We start from the raw sequence: 25,614 nt of genomic DNA on the forward strand, positions 1-25,614 counted from the left end.
GACTCTGTCACAGGTTCTTATAGCCATTACCTTTCCTATAATAGACCCATTGCTTGGCTAATTTGTATGTTTCTACAATCATTTTTTGTGTATCAATTCAGCACAAGAAAACAAGACTCTTGAATATAGAAATTAGAGATGTGGGCAGGAATTACATCATAGGATTACATCATAATATTCCTTCCAAACAAATATGAGAGTGTTTGTCACTTTCATATTACTATAACAAAGTGCCAGAGATAATCAAGGTTTATGTTGACTCATGGTTTCAGAGGTTCTAGTCTGTTCTTGGTTATCCCATTGCTTTTGGGCCTGTGGCAACAGTGTGTCAAGTCAGGAGAACATGGTAGAAGTACCTGCTCATCTTGTGGTGACTGGAAAGTACAAGATAGAGACAGGAAGGAGCTGTGGTCCCAACAATCCCATTCAAGGACATGACCACAAAGACTAAATTCCTCTCACTAGGCCCCACCTATTAAAGATTCTACCACCTCCAATAGCACCACCAGTTGGAAACCAACTCTTCAACACATGATTCTTTGGGGACACTTACCCAAAATATAGCGGTTCCTTAGAACTGCTGATGAAGGTAAAGAAGCAGGAGGTGGTACCCTTCCAAATGAAGAACGGAGAAAAGAAAGGGCTCATGTATTTTCATTGCTTTCTCCCACCATTTAACTGTCAATCATAAAGGTAGAGGGGACAAATCTTCCATTTGAATCTTTTCAATTTTTTGAGTTCTAAGTCTTCTTTGGCTTGGCCATAGGTACAGCATCCAGCAGTTAAATCAAAGCCCAGTACGCTTGGGTGCATCTCAGAGCTTACTAAGGATTTAAATCTTGTGCAGACTGTATTTTTTTGTATCAGATAAGGTAAATAAAGGTGATTTACAGAGTGCAGTCACATTTGGGAGAGGAAGGGATTACTGCACCAGAGCTGATTTGAAATGTGGTTCTGGGAAAATTGCAAAGTTAGCTTTTTGTCTATTAAAACAAGTTTTGGGAGCAAACTCTGTTTTTACTATTGTAATGGGAGTTACCAGTATTAATTAATATAATTTTAATTAAAATCTTAATATTTGTCAAATACAGAACCTAGTAATGTTTGGAAAGTAATCTTGAAATAAGAGTAAGAGGTAAGTTGGGCATGGTGGCTCACACCTGAAATCCCAGCAGCCTGAGAGTCTGAGGCAGGAAGATGGTAGGTTGGAAGCCAGCCTCAGAAACTTAGTGAGGCTATAAGCAGCTTAGTGAGACCCTGTCTCAAAACAAAAAATAAAAAGAGCTGGGGATGTGGCTCAGTGATTAAGCATCCTTGAATTCAATCCACGGCACTAACTAGATAGATAGATAAATAGATAAATAGATAAAATAAGAGGAGGAGCTATTACAATGGGGAATTCCATGGTCCCATGAACTAGCTCTGGGCTTTCTAAGTACAAGACAAAAATATGAGAAATTATCTACTGAGCACTTACTAACTGCCACGTACCATGTAACGTTGAAGATATCCATAACATGACCTCCTAAGACTGACATTCTAGTGGTCCATTGTCCAACCAGTCTTCTCTATAAAACAAATTCAGTTTACTTTTTACTCCAATAATATGCCTATTTTTAAAAATCCTGTTTCTTTCAGTTGCAGAAGAGAGTCCATGAGGCAGGTAGTGAAGTCTGAAGTCTTGCCCCAAAGTGTAGGAAATGTGAAATCCAAAGTATATAGAGGAAATGTGAGCAGTTTCATTTATTCTCTCTGCTATCATGGGATATGAAAAATGTATATTAACATCGTGCTGATGTCCGTCCAGCGAGATTCCCTGATGCCAATCATGTTCTTTAGATACAGAAGTCAGGCTTCTACCCTTTCATGGTACCTCTGCTGGACTGGCCAGGTGCACTATTATGTCCCCAATTCTGATGTTGATTGTGGTCTAGAACCAGCAAAGCAGCATTCTCATCTGGCTCCCTAGGGTTTGTTTGAGCTTCTGAGATTCAGTACCTCTTTACCCACTTGGCCCAAGTGTGCCCCCTGGTGTCTTTGAATCCCCTGGCCTACCCAGCATAATGCCACTTCTATGGGGGACTCATGTTTCTAGGTTGGCCTCCAGAGGGATCAGGGTACGGATGAGAAATAAGATACTGGTGCTTTACAAGGGAAATGACCATTAGAGACGAGAGAACTTGTGAATAATAATCTCTTCCCCCAATGTAGAATGTTTCTGCAAACAATGTTTCAGGAGTTTTATAACTATTTCAGCACCTCCTTATTTGTGACTTTACTTTCTCTGGTTTCTGTTACTCCCAGTTAACTCAGGTCTGAAAAGAAAATACCATAAATAAGTAGTTCATTTCAGAAGTAAGTAAATTGCAAGTTTTAAATAGCTTGTATTGTGGTATATTATTATAATTTTTCCATTTTATTATTGTTAATATTTTTCTGTATATAATTTATAAATTAAACTTTATCATAGGTATGCATGCATAGGGGAAAATATAGTACATTTTGGAGTTGGTACTGCTATGGTTTGTCTCCCAAAGCTTCATATGCTAGAAGCTTGGTCCCTAGAGTGGCGATATTGAGTTTTAGAACCTTTAAGAAGTGTGGTCTAGCAGAAGGTGGTAAGGTCATTTAGCGTGCTGCCCTCAGAAGGAGTTAATGTAGTTGTCATAGAACCCTCATTAGCTCCTATGATATAGTGAGTAAAAAGAGCAAGCTGGTTCCTGAATCCCTTTTGTTTGCTGTCTTGCCATATGATCTGCTCTTCTTAGACATGCTCCCATAATTTGCCATCTGCCATGTTGTGGTATAGCCAGAAAGCCCAAACTATAGCTGGCACCATGCAGTCGTATCTCCAGAACTGCAAGCTGATAGATCATTTTTCTTTATAAAGTATAAATCCTCCGGTTTTAGGTTATGACAACAGAAAATTAACTAAAACAGATATTGTTTGAGATTTCAGGTGTTTATTCTAGGTATTAGTATGTATTTCTCCTGAGAATAACAGGGGACTACTGTGCTTCCATTGGCCATACTTATAAAAATTGTGACCAGGTCAGTAACTAATCCACTTCTATTTACCCTCCCACTTTGTCCCACAACCCTGTGCCCCTTATTCTTGCCTTCTAATTTCCATTCACGTGTAAGCCAGGAAGTCTTTTCTGTGGCCTCCCTTACCATGGAACTCAGGGAAAATTGCAGCTGGAGGGCTAGTAGATTTGGGATTCCCATTTGAGTGAATTCATGGAGAATTTTCTGATCCTTATTGAATTGTGTTCCTATAAGATTTCTTTGTTTTCATTTTTTTAGTTGGGGGGAGAAAAAATTGATTCATGTACATAGAGAGATTTATATGCTCAGGGAGGGCAGAGTGGGGACCTGTTGTATTCACTCTCACATCCCAAGAAAAGTACCTGCTGGCGTGTGATACTTGGGAACCCAACTGCTACAGTCCTAGAGCTGACTCGTTAGCCTTTCCAGCCTGGGGTATCATCTTTTCGGCCTTTCCTCACCATTTTTTCTTGTACATCTTGTCCCTCTGAAATATTTGTATTTGGCAAAAATACTGTAAGAAAGACTTAATCAATATGCAAGGAAATTATCTTAGATGTATACAACAGATATACAGTGTTGTCACACACAGGATGTGTGGTTTGTAGCAACCACAGGGATGTGAAGTTCTGGAGCTTGGTGGAGGCCCACTCAGTATGCTGCCTCACCTCCCAGTCTTTCTTTTCCAGGCTTTCTTCTACCTTCTTCTTTCTGCCCTTCCTATTTCAAAGCCAGTTATTTTGGTGGCTTCCTATTTGGACCCTTATCCCAGTTATTCTGAGGCATGAGTGACAATGCATCTTTTAAATACTTTCCCTCTAAGAAATAAGCCATTTCTGCTGTGATCCCTCCTGTACCTTTCCTTCACTGCCCCCTCTTTTGTGTTCCTGCTGTGCATCCTACTGTCCAGCTGTGTTCTTACTTGTATGTTAAACAAGGCTATTGCCCTGTTGGATGAGCCTGTGAGCTCCCTGAAGCCCTCCTCTGTGTCCTCTTCATCTTTGAATTCTGGCCCCTGGGCTCCTAGCTCAGTGTCTAGACCATTAATAAATGTGTTCTGCATGACTGAATGTATGATTTCTCAGTGTCTCTTGTATGCCCTGAAAGTTTGTTTTCTTTATTCCTAAACTGGAGCTTTGCAGTTCTCTAAATCCTCTAAAAATTATGCTTTGTGCTTCTAAGTTTCTGCTTGTAAAGTAAACAGAATAATGATTAAAATGAAACATACTCAGTATTTATAGTAATATGAAAACTAAGTGAGGCCAACAATTACTCACTGCGGATTTTCACGTATTTAATTTTTGAATGCATCTGGCTTATTGCAGCAGGGTTTTGCAAATGACAGTGAAATATTTTAAAATATTTATACTTGTACCTAATCAGAATTTTATACAGCTTATTTTGGGTAAATTGAAATGAGCCTAAAAACTACCAAATATACCCAAAACAAATCTGAAAACTGTCAGACTTTGAAGGCTTCAGAAAAGCTCACTCAAATGTTGACATTTAAGTTGATTCTCCTCCTGAGGATCCAGTCTGGGTAGAGTGATGACATAGCTAGGCATCAAGATCTACAGACAATCCTAATGGTAAAGCTGTCTATCTTTTATAATCTTGCACAACTTTCTTGATTAGGGGAGATAGTCAGATAAAGATTTTTTTGATATAGGTGTGTGTGAGAAAATGAGTATCTTAATAAAGACAGGAACATCTGAGAGCTAAGGGCCCTGATGTCATCCCTTGGGCTACAGATTGGGCCTTGTGCAATTTAATTTTGGGGACTTTATCAGGTAATGAAACTGAAACTGAAGTTGTATTATCATGTGACTGTCTTAGTTTGGGGCAGATGAAGTATTTCTAGGGAGCAGAATTTTCAAGGTGGTAAACAGTTGGTCACTCTTTGGCACCTGGACTTATTTTCCTGCCTATAAGTGACAGGTATTCTGAACCCTTTCAGGCACCTCCTGGTCTCACTGAGTATAAATTAAGCTGTCTGCAGTACATTAATGGTTTCACTGAGATCACAAAGGCTCTGCAGACCTGCCACTTGCTCATGTTCGTGTTACCACTGTTTACCAGTGACGAATCCTTGCTTCCCAGATGCTGAAGTATAACACCAGAGAAGCACGCAGAGGCAAGTTTAGAGTAGAAAGTAGAAGCTTTATTAAGGACAGCAGAAAAGACTTCTCCCCGGAGGAAGAAGGGGACCCAAGAGGTGGAATCCATAGAAGGGCAAGATCTTCCCTCTTTTATTACTAAGGTCTTCTTTCAGCTTTCCTGCATTCCTGTCCTTGGTTCTGTTATCTTGCAGTGATGGAATGTAGGTGGGAAGTCCCAAAGGGTGGGGGACAGGTGGGCTGAAGGAGTAATCTGGGCAGGGAAGGCTTTTGGATTAGCATCTCTTGTTTGCTGGAGCAGGTTCATTGACATTTCCTTGGGATAGGCTCTGGGCCTTGGGGACATTTTCAATTCCCCCTTTCCTGGACTCCATTCTCATTATGGCCTTCATTCTTGATTTTACTCAATTACCTAACTACACCAACTACCTATCTTTAAATCTGGCTTCATTCATGGCTTCCATGGGGCTGCATGTACATGGACTACCTGTGGCTGTTTAGCGTATTTCCTGGTGTCTTCCCTCAGTTTTCTCACTGCATTAGCAGTTTCTTCCTTTCTTGTGAATTTCTGAAGATGCAAAAGCCAGACAACATGACTTTTGTGCCTGTGGTTGAGTTCAGGCCCAGAGTCCCCTGAATAAATGCTTGGATTCAATGATATCTGTTTTATCTGAAGCTTACTCTCCAGGACTTTGTAGCTGATAGATAATTAATTCTCAGTCAATAATACCCTATCCTTCCCTCTCTTCATTACTTACCAATCAATATAACATCTGATAGACCATTTTAAATATGAAACCAACAGAATCCTTTTTTTTATTCAGAATATTATAAAACCATTTAAGGGTTTTATTTTTTCTGAGCAGCTTGTACATATTCCTGGCCTTTGGCTCACTTTTGTCCCCTGAGCCTTGTATAGACTTCTGTGGAAGCAATTCTGCCTAATGAAAAGCTCTAAAGATGCTTTCTAAAATGCTCTTACAAACACCTGGTCTCTGGCAGAGCAACTCCCACAGGAGTAAAGTAGCTTTCAAGCCCCTCACAGTAATGGGGAGCTTGAAGTATTTGACCTGTTTGTGTGAAGGCAGGAGTTCCACTCCCTGAAATACCACTTAAAGCAGCAACTGCACTCATGAAAGTTTTGTTTTTTTTTTTTTTTTTAAACCACAGCATTGAGCTATAAGGAACAAAGTGTTTTAATGTGAACTGCTATTACTTTTGGAAAAGCCCAGTTGCTTTCCTGGAAAACCATACTGTGCTTCCTGAAACAACTGTGGCAATGCTACCCACCTGTGGCTCACTCACATCTTGATTTCGGCTCTTGTGTGCTGGGTCAACCCTCCTGCAGTTTGCACAGCCAATAAAATGAATCTCAATCATCCTTCCAGCCTCCCAGATAATGATGATCATTATTTATATTTGTGTGTACTTTAAACCTTTTCAGTGTGGTCCAGATTAGTGTTTAATTTACCCTGACAATAATCCTAAAATTGCATTAGCCACCCTTTTCTCCCTCCCAACCTAGGGCTCTGTACCAGGACACTTAAAACTTGGTGTGGTAATTATTGGATTATGTGATTCCTTACCCTGTTACACTGGTAGCATCTGAAGAGCCATGGATATTTCTTCCTCATGTCAGTATCAATGTCTGTTTACCTGTCAGGGCCTCACAAATGTTTGTAGAAAAGAACAAAGGCTGAGTCCTCAGTCCATTCTCCTTCTGCCTCTGACCATGCATGAGACTCAGGGATGCCTTCCCCTGAGGATCCATCATGGCACCCCACCTCCTGGACTACCTTTGGTGCCCCTGTTCTGTGGGTATGGTGCTGTCCCTGCTCCTTCCATTGCCTACCATCATCTCCCTGCCCCACTTGGCTTAAGAATAGGGCTGGAGGCATCCTCAGCTTTGAAAGCAGGGTGCATTCCACAGTGCCCAGCACATAGTGATTGCTAAAGCCCTGGGTGTATATTTAAGGAGTGAATGAAGATGAGGTTGCAGTTGTCATCTGGTAAGACCTTGAAAGGCTTGCAATGTATTGTAGAGGAACTTGTGAAACATGTGAAGTTTGTTCTTCTTTCTAGTGTAGTTAAAGAATGATAAAGGAAAATAATTAAAGTTTCTACTAGCAAGATACATAATGTGATTTTAAAACCCATCAATTGCCATTTCTTGTTCATAATGAATTATGGAAGTTAATTCAACAACTAATTGAGTGCATGCTGTATCCCAGATAACATGGAAGCCTGAAGATAGAGAAGTGTAATTTATAAGTTTGCTTTCTGTCAGAAAATTTATTTCTTGCCATAATATGAAATCCCCATTCTTCTTTGTCATTTTGGCCAATAATCATTTGGGGTACAATTAGCTCTCCATCCTCAGATCTAAAATCCATTGATTATAACTCAAAATATCTCTTTTCTCCTTCCCCACGTCACCAGTGTTATTGACGTAAATTTAATTCTACTATTCCAGTCTTTTATTTTTCCTGTACGTTAACAGGAAAGCATGATCTTATTGAGCATGTTTACTCATATTGCTTTGCAGTTTATGTGTATATGATCTGATTCTCCACTTGGATTAAAAGCAATTCCTTGGATGAATTATTCACAAACATATTGGTTAAATGAAAGAGAAATTAAGCTAAGTATCCATGATCATCAATATTTTTAATTCATGCATGTTTCTTCCCATTTCATTATCAGCTACAAAGAGAGTATAGTTTGTATAATGATTAACCTTGGGGATGACCCCCCACCCCATCAGGGATTGAACCTAGGGGCGCTAGGTTCAATGAGCCACATCCCCAGCACCCCCCCCCCTTTTTTTTAAAATTTTGAGACAGGTTCTCACTAAGTTGTTTAGGATCTCACTAAGTTGCTGAGGCTAGCTTTGAAATTGCAATCTGCCTGACCCAGCCTCCCAAGTCTCTGGGATTACAGACATGCACCACCATGTCCAGCCTCCTCCTGCTTGACAAACCTGTGAGTGGAGGACTCTTGTAAGGTAGAAGGTGGAGTGTGCTTAGCATCTAATGCTTCTGTGACTCATCACAAATAAATTCGGATCCTTACACTTTGTTGGCACTTAGTAGATAATGTTTGTCTTCACCAGGGTTGTGTAAGCCAAGGGAATTGGACATCTGTTTTGAATAATTTGACCTTAAGTACATTTTTAACTAAAGCCATATGATTGTCATGGTGTCATTTTATTTCTTTAGGAAACAACAAGAATGAACACTATCCTCTGGGCTTCTGAAGAGACCCAGGAACAATTTAATTGTCTTATATTAAATTTAAATGTCTTATATTAAATTTATGTTTTTTAGTGAACCTTGGTAGTTTTTAAAGAAATAGATTTTATTCTCATCTTTTCATCTTGCATTCTGTCATTAGTCTTTTTGTTTACTTGAGAGAGAATAGAACAAATTTTGGCTTCATACTGTCATTGTAAACATAGTAGGTTTTAATTTTTTTTAAATAAAAGAATAGCCCATGTGATTTGAAAATCCACTAGTTTTACTTCTGGGTGTTCTAATTCAAAAACTGAAGATGACCCTAATTGTTTCTAGTGCATTGTTTTGTTTTCCCATTTTCAATTTTCTCCAGAAAACATATGCTACAAATATTTGTTTATCTGACTCTGAAATGCACTATGAAATCTTGATTATATATGTTGGGTTAAAACATCAGCCCTAGAAGCACACCAACTACATTGAAATCCTGGTTTTCTGTTTGACCTTGGGGAATATTTTTTTCAATCCTTTTGAATATAAAATGATAATAATGCTCCTCTGAATGGGTTATTGAAAGGAATGAATGAAAGAATAGATGTAAAGTGCTTCTTAGAGTGAATGGTTCATAGTGAAGCCTGAATCAATGCTACTCAACAACAGCATCAACTATATTGACAATGAGACTCAAGATGCTTTCTCAGAATGGAGAAAGCTAGCAGACAGATGCTTTTGGGCTCAGACCCTGCCCCCTGGGCCCCTTCTGTTCTCTGAAGTATTGGGAACATTGTGTAATAAACCACTGATTTGTGTCATTAATAAGCTAGATATTGCTATTTTTATGTCTGGAACAATTGTTTATCAAATAAGAAACAATCAAATAAAAAACATCATAAAATTAAGATTACATATAATTGATGGGCATTGTGAAGCATTCCTATAATCCCAGTTGCTTGGGAGGTTGAGATAGGAGGAACACAGTTCAAAGCCAGCTTCAGCAATTTAGTGAAGCAGTGAGGCTCTAAACAACTTAGGAGACCCTATCTCAAAATCAAACATAAAAAAATGACTGGTGATGTGGCTCAGTAGTTGAGCGTCCCTGGGTTTAATCCATAGTACCATCAAAAATTTAAAAAAAATTTAAAAAATGTGTGTAAGGGGGAGTGTGCCTATTAACCAGAAACCTGACTTATAGGACTTTATTGTATAGAAATAAAAACATCAGTATGTTCATATGGATATTTATTGAAGTATACATTGTAGTACAGGTATTAAAAATGTCCAGTTAAATTTGTGTGTTCATGTTGGCTTGAGGAGTTTTCCATGACATATTATTGTTAAAGGGACAAAACAAGCTGCAGAGGAATGTACCAACTTATTATTCTTTTTAAAAAAAATAGGAAAAGGCTTGGGCTGGGGTTGTAAGCTCAGTGGTTGAGTGCTTGCCTCACATATATGAAGTACTGGGTTCGATCCTCAGCACCACATAAAAAGTAAATAAATAAAACAAAGATATTAAAAAAATAAGAAAAGGCTTTTTAAAAAAGGAGGTAAACTTTCCTTCCAACTATGTAAAGGGAAAGAAATGTCACCATCACCATTAATTATTATAACATAGACTTCCTCTATGTGACTATAGGTTTATACATATAGGGAAGGGTTTTCAAGGAAGAGACTACTGCCTTGGGTGGAATAAGATTATAGGCCTTTGAGTGACAAGAAGTGGCTGTTTTTCTTTGAAATATTTTATTGTTTGATATTTTACAATAGCAAATGGCATTTTGATATTTTTTTAGTGAAGGAAATAGTTAAACACAGGAAAAGAATGAATTGGACCTATTTGTGAATAGAAAACAATTTTCAAAGATGTCTAATATTTGGCTATCTAGTTCTTTGCTGTAGTAATAGAGCTAGTATATAGAATTTTCCAAGCATAGTTATTTCCCTTGTAAGTGGATCAGTTCATCATCAAGTGAGCACACTTTGAAGGAAAAGTAATAAAAGTGAATATTTAAAGTGGTTAAAATGTATGCTATGTGAAATTTACCTAAAATAAAATAAAATATTCTAGAGACAGGGTGAAAAACCCAATTCTTTAGGACTCTGAGAAAAATGAATTTTAAAACCTTAGCTTTGATTAGAAATGTAAGAAATTATCCTGAGTTTTGAGGGGGGAAAAACCTAAAATCTAGTGAAACTCAGGAAAGTTGAAGGTAAACTTTCCTTCCGACCAAGCTTAGGTAAAGGGAAAGAAATGTCACCATCACCATTAATTATTATAACATTTGACTATTTATACCTAAATGTGTTTCTGTGTCATACATCAAGATGGATAAAAATCAAGAAACAGTTAATTAAACCATTTTAATTAACCTATACCATCTACAGGTTGAAAACATTAGGAGAAAGAGGAAACCAAAAGCTTCCTTGAGAATTTCCTCACAAATAAGTAAAATATCTAACAATGCATAAATGAGCAAATATGTTATGGTATATCCCAGGATACTGTAGGTACTAATGAATGTGCACCATTCTTGCCAAAAATACTGCAAGGTTTACCACAATTACTTTTTTTTCAGTAAATTTATTTGCACGATTCATTCTTTCTCTCTCCCTCTTCCTTTTTAAAATTTCTCCTGTGTTTTTTTTGGTAAGTAAATAGAGTGTGTGAATGCATGTGAGTGAGCATGTGTGTGTGTGTAATTCATATAGTATGTATAGATAGAAAATCGCTATGAAGTGATTTTAAAAACATCAACTTATATCAAATGAAATTCCCAAATATTTGATTGTTTTTGAATTACACATCCAATTGAATGATGTAGAGAAGACTTTTTAATTTCCTATAATGTACTTTCAGTGATATTACGTGATCCACAATTCAGATGTTAGCTTTTTATAAAAACTTTTTTATTATCATTTAGAACTTTGTTAAAAGTTTCAGAATACACGTGGGAAGAGCATGTGGTTCCATGAACCTCATTAACTTACAATCTAGATCTATCCCCAGCTTGGCATTTTATAACAACCCCCATACTTGACAATTCTAGCCATCAGCTGTTGGGGCTGGGGGCCACATGACTAATCTTGACTGGGTTCACTCATGTACTGGTAGCTAGCTGTCAGGTCAGTAGGGTCCTGACTGGGGAGACTCATCTCTACCCCAAAAGATTTCCTATCCTTCAAACTCTCATGGTAGGGAGCATGTTCATGTGTTTTCCTTTCTTAGTTACCTTAGGTTCATTTATCATAAATATGCTTTGTTTATGAATTTACTCAAGAGGATCTGGTGTTCTTCCCAAAGTTGTTTAAATAGTGGGTTGCTCTTGATCTTAATCTGAGAGCAGACAGTATCATGCTTCAGAGAACAGACTTTAGTGTAGACAGTCTCCCAAGGTTCATATTCCAGTTGTACCCCTTATTATATGAACCATCTTGATCAAGTGACTTAACTCTCTATTTCTTAAGAGTTCAAGTCTGTAAGGATTAAAAAAGCTCATATATATTAAATGCTTAGAAGAATGTTTTTCAGGTATCAAAAATTCATATAATTTTAGCTATTATTGCTCTTTTTATTAATAGTTAATGTATTAACTATTAACCTATTGCACCGTTTGAAAGTTATTAATAAATAGTTCTTTAAATAAAACTAAAAATGTCACAATCACCATTAATTATTATAACATTTGACTATTGTAATAAAAATGCATTTAAAAGCCAACAGAGTTGGTAATATTTCATCATTTAAATCACATTAGATTTTTTTCACTCCAAGTTTATGTCTAGAGTGATTATACTTGAAAAATAATATTTAGCTATTAAAGGTAAGTCCAACTAGCATACCTGGTTTGTATTTCTGACTTTGCTAGACTGAATAAATATGGATGATAGTAACTAATATAATCACATGATCATTGATACCTGTAAGTTCAAGGATGTCAGCTATTACCTTTAAATAGACATTCAGCTATGCCATCTTCCTAGGCAAAATTCACATACATTTGAATAAAATCCAGGACCAAGGCCAAAGTTTGGTATATCTCTGCTTTGTTCCAGGCACTGTTTTTAAGAAACATTTTACAGAAATTATCTCATTTGATTTACTAAACACCCTCTTTGAAATGGGTACAATCTTTTCCCCATGTCATATATAGGAAAAGGAGACATAGAGAAGCTAGTTAACTTCTAGGGAACATGGTGAGTGACTGAGTCAAGGTCCAAATACAGATGATTTAGCTACAGAGTCCAGTTTTTATCACCAAACTCAGGGACCCTTCCCAGTCTTATGCATCATGGTGATGGATGTTTTGCTTGCCTTACTCCATGTCTTTCCAAGTGTGCACTGATCTTTTCTGATTTTATAGAGGAGTTGACTCAGGTTGAGAGTGATTTTCATAACATCACAGAGCTATTAAGTTTTGTAGGTGAGTTTTGTCTTTGTGGACTGTACTTTTAGAATGCTGCGTTAAATTACATTTTATTTGACCTTCCTTCTTCCAAGAAGGAGCTATATCAGAACCTCACAAGCATTGATATTGAAATTTTTACATGTTTAAAAATGTATTCAGATGAAAATTATATCAGGCATTTGTTTAATTTAAATATCTTGGTTTAATGGTGAAAAGAAATATTTTACCAGGCATCTCAGCACTAATTGTATTTCTGCTAATGCAGATTGCTCTTTCATATAATTTGCTAATTATTTATTGGTGTCTTTTTATTATAATTATTAGCACAAATTAGTTATATGAAATAATGAGTTTTATTGAGAAATTTTCATACATATATACCTCTCAATTAATTAATCTAACAAATTCCTTAAGTTCCAGATGGTTTGGGTAACATCCATTTGATTTTGTACCTTTAGTTTCCTGTGGAGATCAGTTTGATTTCCTCGCTGACTAACCTTATTAAGTTTAGACAATTTCTTTTTTCCATCATCTGATCAAGTAGTTGAAGTCCCTGCATTCTGACCTCAGCTGAGCTAATGAAATGTCCTTTGGTTTCCTGTTCAGGAATATGGGGAGCTTTCAATCAGGGATGTTAATAGAACCCTTAGAGTCCTTTGGAGAACTGTTTTATGTGACAAAGGAAGATTTAGCTCTTTTTGAATACCACTAGCAGGCATTTATTAGGCTGAGAATGTCAAAGATGATGCACTTTTAAAATATTTAAATTTGGTCTGCATTTTCTATAGAAGCTTTCTGCATAATTTCTTCTTAAAGCAAGTCATAGTTTAGCTGATAGATTATTGCTAGATATACATGTGGGGAAAAATGATCTCTGAATCAACAGTAATTTAGGGAAGAAATAAGTGGAAGCTTATATTGTGATGGCTTGTGTCATTCTGAGATTTAGAACAAAAACGAACTCATTTGTAAAGATGTCAATCAATAAAAAGCGTGAAGTATGGGAAATTAAGCAGTCTCTTAAGAACATTTTAAATAGCCTACCTGTCACTCTTGGATTGTTGTACTTGTGGCTCATTTCCTAAGATATAGTCATTAGCGTCATCAGATAGTTAAAAGGTTGTGTTTGCTTTACTCTGTTTGTTTTTTTACTTATAAATTATAAAGCACACACCTAGTATTTTCCAGCTAAGTTACTGAAGCCATTTGTTTGAATGACACACTATAATACAATTTAGTTCTCATTAAAGCTTTGCTTCTCTTATAAAAGGAGAGCATAGTACTTCTCTAAGTGGAATTCCCAGGGGTTCTTCCCTTTCCCATGAGTCTCCTTAGAAGCTTCTTTGTCTCTTCAGATAACTCTGTCTCAAGACTCCTTTCAAAGATCAGTTGACAACCCGGAATCCACAAATTTTATAGCTACTTTATCATGTTTATATGTAAATTTCAGCAACCTTGGTGCATATGATTTGTTAATTCTGTGATTTTTAAAATTTTCTTGGTGTTGAATAGAAAACATTTAAAGGTTTATAACTAAGCTGTGAAGTCCTTGCTGGAGGAATAGGCTCAAGTTTTGTTTATAATTCTCAAAATGCCTAGTACAAACTGGGTGCTTAGATGAATCCTGTCAAAGTTAAAAGTGATTGGGTAAGGGGAAAGATATTTCTGTCAGCTCAGTACTTTTATGAATAATAATAAATAGGCATTCAGTTGTGCTGTGAATCTGACAATTGAATATGTTTTGGGTATTTAATATAACTGTCTTTTAGCAAGTGTTGCATGTACATTTGAGGTGTATAAGCCATGCTATTTATTTGAGAATACTGTGCTAGTCAGCTTTCATTACTATGATAAATACCTGAGACAATCAACTTCTAAAGATGACAGATTTATTTATTTATTTGGTATACTGGGGATTGAATCCAGGGGCTCTTTGTCACTGAGCTACTTTCCCCAGTCCTTTTTTTTTTTTTTCTTGGTAGACAGGGTCTTGCTATGTTGCTGAAGTTGGCCTTCATCTTGCAATCCTTCTACCTCAGCCTCCTGAGTTGCTAGGATTACAGGGGTGTGCTACCACGTTCAGCTGACTCACAGTTTTGGATGTTTCTGTCCATAATCTGTTGGCCCAATTGCCTTAGGTACATCATGGTGGAGAGCATGTGACTACGCTGAACTTCTTGTCCCATGGCCCAAAGAGAAAGAGAGTAAGAGACTCATTCTCACATCTCCTTTGTGACCATTGCTCCAAAGACTTAAGTATCTCTTTCTAGGATCAACCTCAAGTTTTCATACTTCCAAATATCCCCAAGCTGGGGACCAAGCCATTAAATCATGGGCCTTCTGGAGTGATTTCAGATCCAAACATACTAAGCACATAGATTGCTGTGGAATTCCCTCAAGGAGAGTAGAATACTGTATATTAACCGGCATGACTTATAAGCATCTCCCTGCCAGGATGTGCCTGTCAGATCTTTTCCCAGTGAGTGTACAAACTGGACTCTTTAGGTGCAAGAATGTCGTGCAGTGGGTTAGAATTTTCCATGGGCTTCTGTTTCCTGTCTTACTGTAGTTTCACCACCATATCAGGAATGTGGCAAGAAGAGAGGGCAAGTTGAAAAGGAGACATATCATTTGGGAGAAGAAAGAATTGTTTTTCTTCACATTTTATTTCCTAGTGTCTGTGAATAAGTAATTCATGTTTGCAGGAGGGTGGATTTTTGAAAAGGGCACAGAAGCAGCAATAGCTTAAGAAGGATGCATGACATCTGGTCTGCAGGACATCACTATGGCTGTGGAGACAGCTTCAGCTGCTGGCATGGGTGTTAATAAGTATTTGTAAAGCGATGGTGGCACTCCCCACAGAGGCTTTGCTCCCTTTGAGCTTTATTCCCTGAGTTAGTTTCCTAGTTTCATGAAGTCTCTCATCTGAGGAGACATGTTCTTTGGAGCCTTGCCAGCTCTGGCAGACGGAGTGGGAGGAGGAATACAACTTGGTAGTTTGACTCTTGGGGGATGGGATCAAATTTTAAAGGACAAATAATAAAAAGCTTTCTTTCTGAGGAAGCAGAGCACAGTGTATTTCTCTTTGGTTTGGTTGTTGGGGAGGAATTGCAGTCAGTTCTAAAACATTCATGGAGTGTGAAGTCAATTATGGGTTATAGCCAGCATCAATTTATTTATTTATCTTGAAAAATGAAATAGAGGAGAATAGAAAATGTGAGTGTAGTGCACAAACACACATGGTCAGAAACAGTGACACCCGTTTTGCTGTAAGTTTTGTGTTTGCATGTGTGTGGGCATAAATACATATAGAAACATGATATTCCACTTACACACTGGGTCACTATGTACAATGCATTTTGTACTACGAGTTGCAGTCAAAATATTTGAGAAAATATTGGGTTTAAAGCATTGCCTTTGGAACTTGAAGGGAAAAGCTTTGAATTCCCCTGGCTCTGTTATTAAATACTTCTCTGGACTCCTTTGCTAAATTTACTCTGTTCCTTTCCGTCTTCAATTGTAGTGAAGATTTATTGAGGCCAAATATATAGGACACTTGCTCTAGGCACTAGGTAGCACATTTCTTCTCTTAAATATTTTTTTTTTTGAGGTGTCCTCACTGTGTGCCCAGGCTATCCTAGAACTCTTGGGCTCCAACCTTCTTCCTGCATCAGCCTCCCGGTAGCTTGGACTACAGGTGCACACCACTGTGCGTGGCTTCCAGCTCTGCTGATATATGTGGCAGTTCCTTAGGCTGTGGCCTGCTGCAAGCTCTGCATCTCCTCCTGGCCTTGAAGCCAGTTCTTTTCTGTTCACAGAGTCTAATGAGACCTTTTCAGTCACCATGATCATATCTGTCTTGTCTTTGTTCACTTGATTTCCTGACAGCCTCCTACTTTTCTTGTATAACTTTCTTTCATATTCAGAGGGTTTTTCTTTTAATTACCGTTGTGTTAAGAAACTGCAGATCCCCTCCCCCATTTTCGCTTTAAATTTCACTCATCTACTGTTGAAGAAAAATGTATATAGTTGGCCCTCTGTAGACCACTCCATATCCAGAGAATCAAGGTATTTGAAAATATTTGAAAAACATAACACCTATACTAAGCATATACAGACATTTTTTTTATTGTCACTATGCCTGAACCCTACAGGATAATGGTTATTTACATTTGCATTGCATTAGGTATTTTAAGTAATCTAGACATGCTGTAAAGTATACAGGAGTGTGGGCTTAGGTTATATGCAAATACTATGCCATTCTGTATAAGGGACTTGAGCATCCAGAATTTTAGTATATGTGAAGCATTCTCAAGCCAATACAAGGGAGCTAAGAGGGACAATGTATGTGAGTACCAGGGTTCTCTCTGCTTACTGTTTTGCTCTGATAGAAGCCAATGCTATGCTGTTGTGTGCAGGTCAAAGCTGACCCATGAGTTGTTTGTTCCTGCTCTGTGACCAGTACTGAAATGAACAGCAAATCCTTAGAAAATGTTCATAGGAATTTGAGAGTAATTTTCTGTTCATTTCACTGAATCAAAACAAATTTGGGGCTTATGTCTTGTGTGTTTTTATTTCATTTTTTTTAAAAGCAATTCATGGTTTGTGGCATTTTGCTTAAATCTGTTCTGAGATGCACTGGATATTTGTCTAAAAAACTGCCCCATCATATATGGTTTGAGAAGCACAGCTCTAGTGAACTAAATTGTTATAACTGGTTGTTTCTGAATAGGTCAGAAGAAGCCCAGATGGCCCCATCTACTAGAGTTGAGGTGTATGTTAACATTGATGGAACTTGTAAACATTTTATGGAGCTTTTGGATCCTAAATCCACATATTCAAAGGCATTATCATAAAGGATAAAATGAAGGCAAAGTGGCCAAAGGGAAGGAAAGACCAATGATCAGTGTGTTTTACTAGAACTAAGAAGCTTTTAAAAGTAGATTTTGTAATGGCTTTAAAGTTTACAACATGGTGCTTCTCCATCAGCTCAAGTATTAAATAACTCACGCTGTAGAACAGAAAATGATTCCTCTTTCGTTTGCATAGTTCTCAAACATAGGCTGAGAAATCATGCAGTTTCCTCAGCTTCCAAATCTAGAGCTTCTACCATACCATTGCAAATTTTAATGATGGGGTAGAAGGAATAACTAATCGTATGTAGTTATTACTGCTGTCACAAACAATGATGGAAGATAGTCTAATCAAAAGCATTTGCCAATGGATATGATTAAGCTAAATTTAATTCACCCAAAGATTGGAGAATGCGAGCATTGCATGTTCTCAGAAGAGAGTTTTCCTCTTTGGGGGGAACCAAAATAATTATTCTTAAAAACCTTCGAAGTCTGCATCTAAAGACTGCCCCCTTTGAAACTGGCTTCATCAACTGGAGCTCATTTCATTTGCCTGCAATGTTATATCCTCTACTTATGTACTGGTGACTTAAGGGTGTTTTGTTATCTGAACACAAACAGAATTTCAATGCTAATTTGAATTATGATTGCTTTTATTTTTTTGCCCGGTTGGAGTGCTTTTGGTAGGGGGAGAAAATTAAGGTAAGGAAATAACTACAGAGGGAGACCCAATTACTCTTTGAAAATGCATCTCCTTGCAGTCAAAACATTGAAATAGAAGATGAAAATTAAACATTCAGCCATATAGGGATATTGTTTAAAAACCACACTTAATGGTTTAAAATTGAATATCAGTGTTTTGAATTCTTTAGTTCTTTAAACATTTGTTGGTGAGTTGACTTTACTTTCATAGCAGATCAGTAATAAATTCACACTATTAAACAGTCCCTCTCCCTCCCTCCTGCAATTCCTTTCTACACAACTGTGACTTTCCTGCAGGGTCTGGGCCGCTAGACTTTGCTAAACATAAATGTTCACACTTGCTTTTGTAAACTCAGTGGATGATAGCAGCGAGCACTATCAGGATACACTCATGGGTGTGGAAATGTCACTTTCTGTATTTTAAAGCTATGAATTAAGTCCTGATAGCTGCAAACTACAATAAGATCATCCTTTTCCCCCAAATTCAAGGGCAAGATGAAACTAAAGGTTTTGTAATATTGCAGTGCTAGTATTCCTGTTATAAAGAAAGGAAATTTAAAAACTACCACTTCCATGAACTAGGATAGGAACAGGTGAGTTGGGAGGTGGACAGGGAGACATAGAGAAATAGATGACAAAGAATTGCAGATGATGGAGAGAAGCCTGTGTTTAGAAGGTTTGAGGAACCAACATCAACATAATGATGATCATCAGCATTTGTTGAACTTCTGTCTTGTGGGAAACTTTATCCTAAGGACTGTATCTACATTTATCCTTAATAGTGGAGTCTGCAAAGCAAAAAGAATATCATTCAGGGAGCAAACCCCAAGGAAAAGTGCTCTGAAAGGAGACTTTTCCCTAAAAACTTCTGTGTGTTGAGATCACAGTACTGGCCAGTTTGCAGACTATTTGGGAGAATGATACCTTTGCTAGGACCATAGAGAACAGTGTTGCATCCTGAGGGTCAGAACAAGTGGAAGAGGAACAGCGCAAAGAGAATTTGTGTTTCTACCAATGCCACACATGTGTACTTATAAAACCTCCCGCTAATTTCACAGAATCACACATTACAGAACAGGAGGAAACCTGAATTGGGGTTGATAACTCAAAACCTAAGCAGCTTTGTAGATAGAGAAATAAAAAAAAATAAAATAGGGATATCTCTAATTACAGTGCTGGCTCATCTGAGCAGAATCCCAGGGACCTTGTTCTTGGCCCTAAACTATAGTCTGCAGATCCTTCCTTCTGTCCGTTGAGGGTCTTAAATTCTTTTTCTTCTAATGGAGACTATATTCTGGCAAACTTAAAGATATGATCCAAAGTTTTTCTTCATCCTTAATCATTTTTCTCTTTTTCCAAACTGAAGAAGGGAGTGAGTGAGGGCTTTAGTTTCCTTATCTGTTCTTCCTGTTTCCTGGGCAGCTTCACTGAGGAACTTTTCTTGTCACTCTTGGTCCAAGGGAAGGGAAGGCACATCTTCAGGATATCTTAGCAGTGTTTAAATGCCATCATGGATTGATAAAGATTTCCCTTTATTGGAGACAAAATATGCCCCAGAGACTTTACATTTTCAAAAAATTGCACATGAACTCAAGGGACTTGTGTGTTCTAGGGAAGCCATTCCTGTTTGCTAATCTGCAGTACAGAAGCATACCTTGTTGTAAAACAGATTGCATTCTGACTCAAACAGTGACAAAAAAGGAGAAATGTCTGTATGAATTAAGGTCACTTAAGTAGTTACCCTTTTAGGTCAGGGGCATGTTCTAAGGACCCACAGTGGATAGTGGTGACATCTTGGATAGCACCAAACCCTAGAAACACTTTGATAGTTCAGTAGTCCCTTTGGTAACCTAGATGGCTCTAAATGACTAATGGGCAAGTAGCATGTACAGTATGTATACATTGCACAAATGGATGCTGCATGTCCTGGGTGGAAAGGAGCCAGACAGCATGAAATTCCATCAAGCTTCTTGGAATGGTGCACAGTTTAAAACTTTTGAATTATTTATATTTTTGAAATCTTTTCTTTAATTTTGTGGATCATAGTTGACCACTGGTAACTGAAACATGGAAAACAAAAATGGCAGATGAGAAAGGACTGCTATAATTATAACTTGGATTTTACCTGAATTTCACTTTGACTTCAAACAAGTTCCCTGTCTACTTTGGATAACTCAAAAAGCTGACTAGAAGGGAATGTTGTGGTAGAATGGAGCACAGTGGCTTAAGCATTTTAAGACAGGCTGTGAAACTAGGAAAACAGTACTTTTGGACACCCAGGTAATTTCATGAAGAGCATATGGCAGCATGAGAACAGAGTTTTCCCATCCTGAATTTCATCTAAGCCTCTTTCCCTGAATATGGGCAGTACATATTTTTGCCATCCTATGCAGCTTGCCATGATTGTCTCCCAGAGTTGCCAAAGTTTAATTGATGGAAGCATACTCTTGATGGAGTGGGCAGTACTATAGGTTTTGATGATTCAGAGGTGGCCTCAAGGTCCTGTTGTGCCACAACCCCAACAGTAGGAATGCACATGGTAACTACCTCACAAATCACAGAGCCCCAGATGACAGGTTGTGCAATAAATCAGCTCACATTTTACCTAGAGCATTAAAATATAATCTTTAACTCATGTTAAACACCAATGACCTGCTTTGGATTTGTGATGGGGATAGCCAGCCCTGTATTTTTCAAAGATTTTCTTCTCCTGCTTTTAAATTCTTTTAAATTGTAAATTGTAACAGCCAAACCATTTCAGTGACTCTCTTTCTCTTTTCTTCCATTTGTCCATCTGTCCTTTTCCTGGATGTCACTGTGTTGCTCAGGCAGATCTTGAACACCTAGACCCCAGTAATCCTCCTGCCTCAGCCTCCTGTGTAGCAAGGACTACAGGCTCTTAATCATTTCTTAAATATCTTTTAAAGTTCTTCCTTATTACTGAAATACACATTCCATACATAACCCTTCCCTTTGAGCTGTGTTCTAATGGGCCTGACGTTCATTTTGGAATCATTGTCCCATTTTTAAAAAGCTACTATAATTATCCTTCACTGTTGTGAAGAGGTTCTTTTTTAAAATGTATGTTTAAATGGCACGTGAGGTTACTGAAGTGTGGTAGAGTGAGGAATGGGCTGGAAGCTCAGAGACTCAAAGTCATGGTTTTGCCGATAACTCACCTTAAAATCATCTGGAAAAATGCTTCCTAATCTCTCTATGACCTCATACCTATGTATGTAAATGGCATTAAAACTAGCTCACCCCAGTGCAATGATAACAGCCATATAGCCTTAACAATGGCATTATAGTACATTTGTTTAGGCCTATTAATAACTAAAGAATATCACCTATTTTTTTTTTTTTTTGGTCCTTAAAATAATTTTTCTGGGAAAGGTAATCTTGTATTGCTATTAGGGAAATTACTGCAGGTGAATAAGCCAAAAATTCTACACACTTTTTCTAGTCTGGTTATGTTATATTGTGTATAGCTATGTGGAAGTATGCACTAACACAAATATACACACAAACATACTTACACACACCACCTTGCCCGCTGTGACTCACAATGAGGTAGTTGTAAAAATAATATTCAGCTGGGACAGCAGCCTGCTTGTCCAGTAGATATTTGGAGTCCATCAACACCTGGGTGGTGTTTTTGTTTTTTCTTTAATTTTTATGCTCCAAGTGTAGAGGTCCTCCTTAGACTATTATTATTTTGCCTTACTGCTAAAAGGAAATAGGACTTATGACCTATTTTCTTTTTTTTAAGAATAATTTGCTTTTATACATTTTATATGGTTTATAAAGCTCATGTTTTAAAAGCACCACTCCTGATGAAGCAAGATATAGGGAACGCTCAAGTGCCAGGGTATATAGAAAGCATAGATCCATCTGGAAACTGTTAAGAACTCATTGGCAGGTTAGTGCTGTGAGTGTCAAAGTACATGAGCTTATGGAGACTTCTGGGAATGGTCGTCTTCTGGGGGTGGCCATTATGTATCAGTGCGGTCAGTTCTACACCTTGTTGGGCAAATGCCCCCACTATCAAAAAGTCACCTGTTACAGTAGTGACAGAGGGGTGGTGGTGTTGAACTGCAGAAGGATCATATTACATGAACCTTAGGGAGTATCATAGTGCCAGTAAAGTAGGATTCCACAGACTATACTAATTTTTCTTTTTCTTTTTGGTTTTACTGGGATTGAGCTCAGGGATGCTTTACCACTAAGCTAAATTCCCAACCCTTTTAATTGTGAGATAGGGTCTCTAATTTGTGATCTTCTATCCTCAGTCTCTGGAGTAGCTGTGATTAGAGGTGTGTGCCACTGCACCTGACCTGTTGTCTCTTTCTAAGTCACCTCAGGATATTAAAATTACCAAATGGTGGTACAGTTATAGAATAGTGCTATTCATAGAAAATTCTAAGAAGATGAGGATTTTTTATATCTGTGGTGCTTCCCAACCTGGTAGGAAGTATTCACAGGTGGCCATAGAATATATAAAATGGTTGGAGTGACTGAGACCCTGAATTTTAATAGTATGGAATTTAATTTTAGTTGGTATAAATGTGGTCAGTGACTACCAGGTTGATCAAAGCAAGTCTACCGACATTATGCTGCATGCATATCTGTTATTTACAAGACTATCTGCAGTAACATCCTGAGTATTTTCCATTCACTGACCTTGAGAACACATTGGTAGTAGGAAAGAGCACATGGTGTATAAAAAAAGGTATGAAAGAAACTGGGGCTTTAAGCTTAAGTAAGATACATGGAATTGCAGTATCCACCCATGTAAATGGTGATAGATTCTCAGAGGTGATCATAAAGTAGTGTTTCAGATTGTAAGTCTCCCTTGATCTTGTTTCTGCAGGCTCTTTCATGCTGGTGAATGCATCTGGGAGACCTGAGGGGCAGAGAGCTCACCTGCTCTTACCTCAGCTTAAGGAAAATGATACCCACTGCATTGACTTTCACTATTTTGTATCCAGCAAGAGTAATTCTGCTCCTGGGTTACTCAATGTCTATGTGAAAGTCAATAACGGACCTTTGGGAAATCCTATCTGGAATATATCTGGAGACCCAACACGTACATGGAACAGGGCAGAACTGGCCATTAGTACATTCTGGCCTAACTTTTATCAGGTATGTGTTTTATTTCCATTTCGTGTTGTGAAGCATCCTCTAATTTCTAAGAATATGAATTGTTTTTATATTAATATAATTAGAATATAAAATAAATAATGGGTTCCTTTTAAAATATCACTGTAATTATTACCCATGCTATTTGATGACAAATGTCTTATAACTTTTTGAAATGAATAAAAATCCAATTCACACTTGTTTATGCACAACCAAAGCAATATCCCTCAGTAGGGCAAGCAGTGCTATGTGCAGGGATAGTTTACTTTCTATCTTGAGTTAGCCATGTTGACCCCTGGAGACAGTGCTTGATTCTTCAGGAAGATGGCTCTCCTGTGAATGGGTCTCAGGAGTGGATGAGTCATGAAGAAGTGAGCCCTTGTTGGGGTCAGCCTGTGAAATGTGGGTTCCTTCTTCCACCCCTGGAAGCAGTGGGAACAAAATGCCATGTGGAGACCAAGTCCTTGTCACAGAGGGCTGCTGCCAAGTTCTGTTATTTTGGAGATTTTTTTTTTAGTTGTAGATGACACAATACCTTTATTTATTTATTTCAAATGGTGCTGAGGATTGAACCCAGTGCCTCACATGTGCTAGGCGAGCACTCTACCACTGAGCCACAACCACAGCCCTTGGAGACTCTTTTGAGAACCATGTTGCCCACTTTGAGTGAATTGCCCTTTAAAATAAGGCAGGCAGGAAGTCCAGGGCAGTTAAGAGCAGTGATCTAAGGTCACATCCCTCTGTCAGGGATGCTGCCACACAAGAGCATCCTGCTGTGTGACTAAAGGCAAAAAATAAGTGACAGTGGGCATTTGAGTTGCTTTTACTTTTTATCCATGACATCTTTTACAAATAGCTTGGTATCAAGAATACACAATTGATTTGCAGCTAAGAGGCAGCCTGAAGAGGATTGTGGTATTTTGCTGTTCTCTTTCTTAATTCCTTTGGCTCACTCAGGAGTCAGCTGGAACATACGTCTCAGATCATTTCTCATGTTCAATTAAGGTGCTTGGCTAGACTCAGAGACAGGAAACTAGATTTTTCAAGGGCTCCTTGTCTTCAGAATGGGCATGAAATGCACCCAGTAATACATCCTACAGATTTGGTGTTGATCAGTAACGATCTATCAATTCCAGATCCTTACCTGGGGGTTGATAATGGGAATAAGTGGGCTGTAAATTTCTTGCTTAGTTTATCTTTGTTTCCCTTTACTTATAGCAATTTTTGGTATTTATTAAATTACAATTAAATGTTTCTTCAGTAGAAGTGAAGAGATAGTGAAAACTCTGTTATTACACAAGCAAATTGTTAAAATCTTTTTTAAGTGCACGTTGGCAATAAGTTTTAGAGTGTTAAAAAATTAGATATGTCTTAATTTAGGAATCTACATTAGGAATTTATCCTGAAAAAATAATAAAGAGTGATTGCAAATAATTAACTACAAGGATATTCATAGCAGTTTATTTATAATAATGAAAAACAGAAACAGTATCATTTTCAATAATATTTGTTAATATGTGCTCTCTCAATACAAAAATTCATTTTTCAAACACTAAGAATAATTTTAGGGAAAAGCATTTAATAATGTATTTAGGCCTGTGTTTAAATGGATAAAACAGATACAAAGCAACATATTAAACTGTTACTCTTAAATTTAAAAAAAAATATGTGATAAAGATCAAAATATGTCCTGAGGGCTGGGGTTGTAGATTTTTGGTAAGTACTTGCCTTGCATGCATGAGGCATTGGGTTCGATCCTCAGCACCACATAAAAATAAAATAAAGATGTTATGTCCACCGAAAACTAAAAAATAAATATTAAAAAATTCTCTCTCTCTCTAAAAAATAAATAAATAAATAAATAAAATAAAGATATTGTGTTCACCTATAACTAAAAAAATTTTAAAATATATATATTCTGAAATCAATACATACAAACATGATTTCTCCCTAATTAGAGGAAAAACTGTGGTTTAATTCTTTTCCTTTGTGTCATTTGTCATATAAATTTCTCCAGTGTGCATGTACTGTTTTTATTCATGCAACAAGAAAGAGAAAAACATATTTCTTCCATAAGAATGAAAATATTCTATTTAATGAATACCTTCCTCTGATA

At 37.4% G+C, this 25,614-nt stretch overlaps 1 protein-coding gene across 7 annotated transcripts in view; it reads left to right on the plus strand.

The window, feature by feature from the left end:
* Ptprm (protein tyrosine phosphatase receptor type M) overlaps positions 1-25,614 on the plus strand; it is a 788,264-nt gene that overhangs the window by 251,758 nt on the left and 510,892 nt on the right. For all 7 annotated transcript variants that reach the window (XM_077792334.1, XM_026408885.2, XM_026408886.2 and 4 more), the window contains exon 3: positions 23,230-23,501. In XM_077792334.1, the coding sequence (XP_077648460.1) occupies positions 23,230-23,501 (272 nt within the window). The remainder of the gene's footprint in view (positions 1-23,229; positions 23,502-25,614) is intronic.

This window comes from Urocitellus parryii, chromosome 13 (genome assembly GCF_045843805.1).
Source record: "Urocitellus parryii isolate mUroPar1 chromosome 13, mUroPar1.hap1, whole genome shotgun sequence".
Taxonomy (NCBI): domain Eukaryota; kingdom Metazoa; phylum Chordata; class Mammalia; order Rodentia; family Sciuridae; genus Urocitellus; species Urocitellus parryii.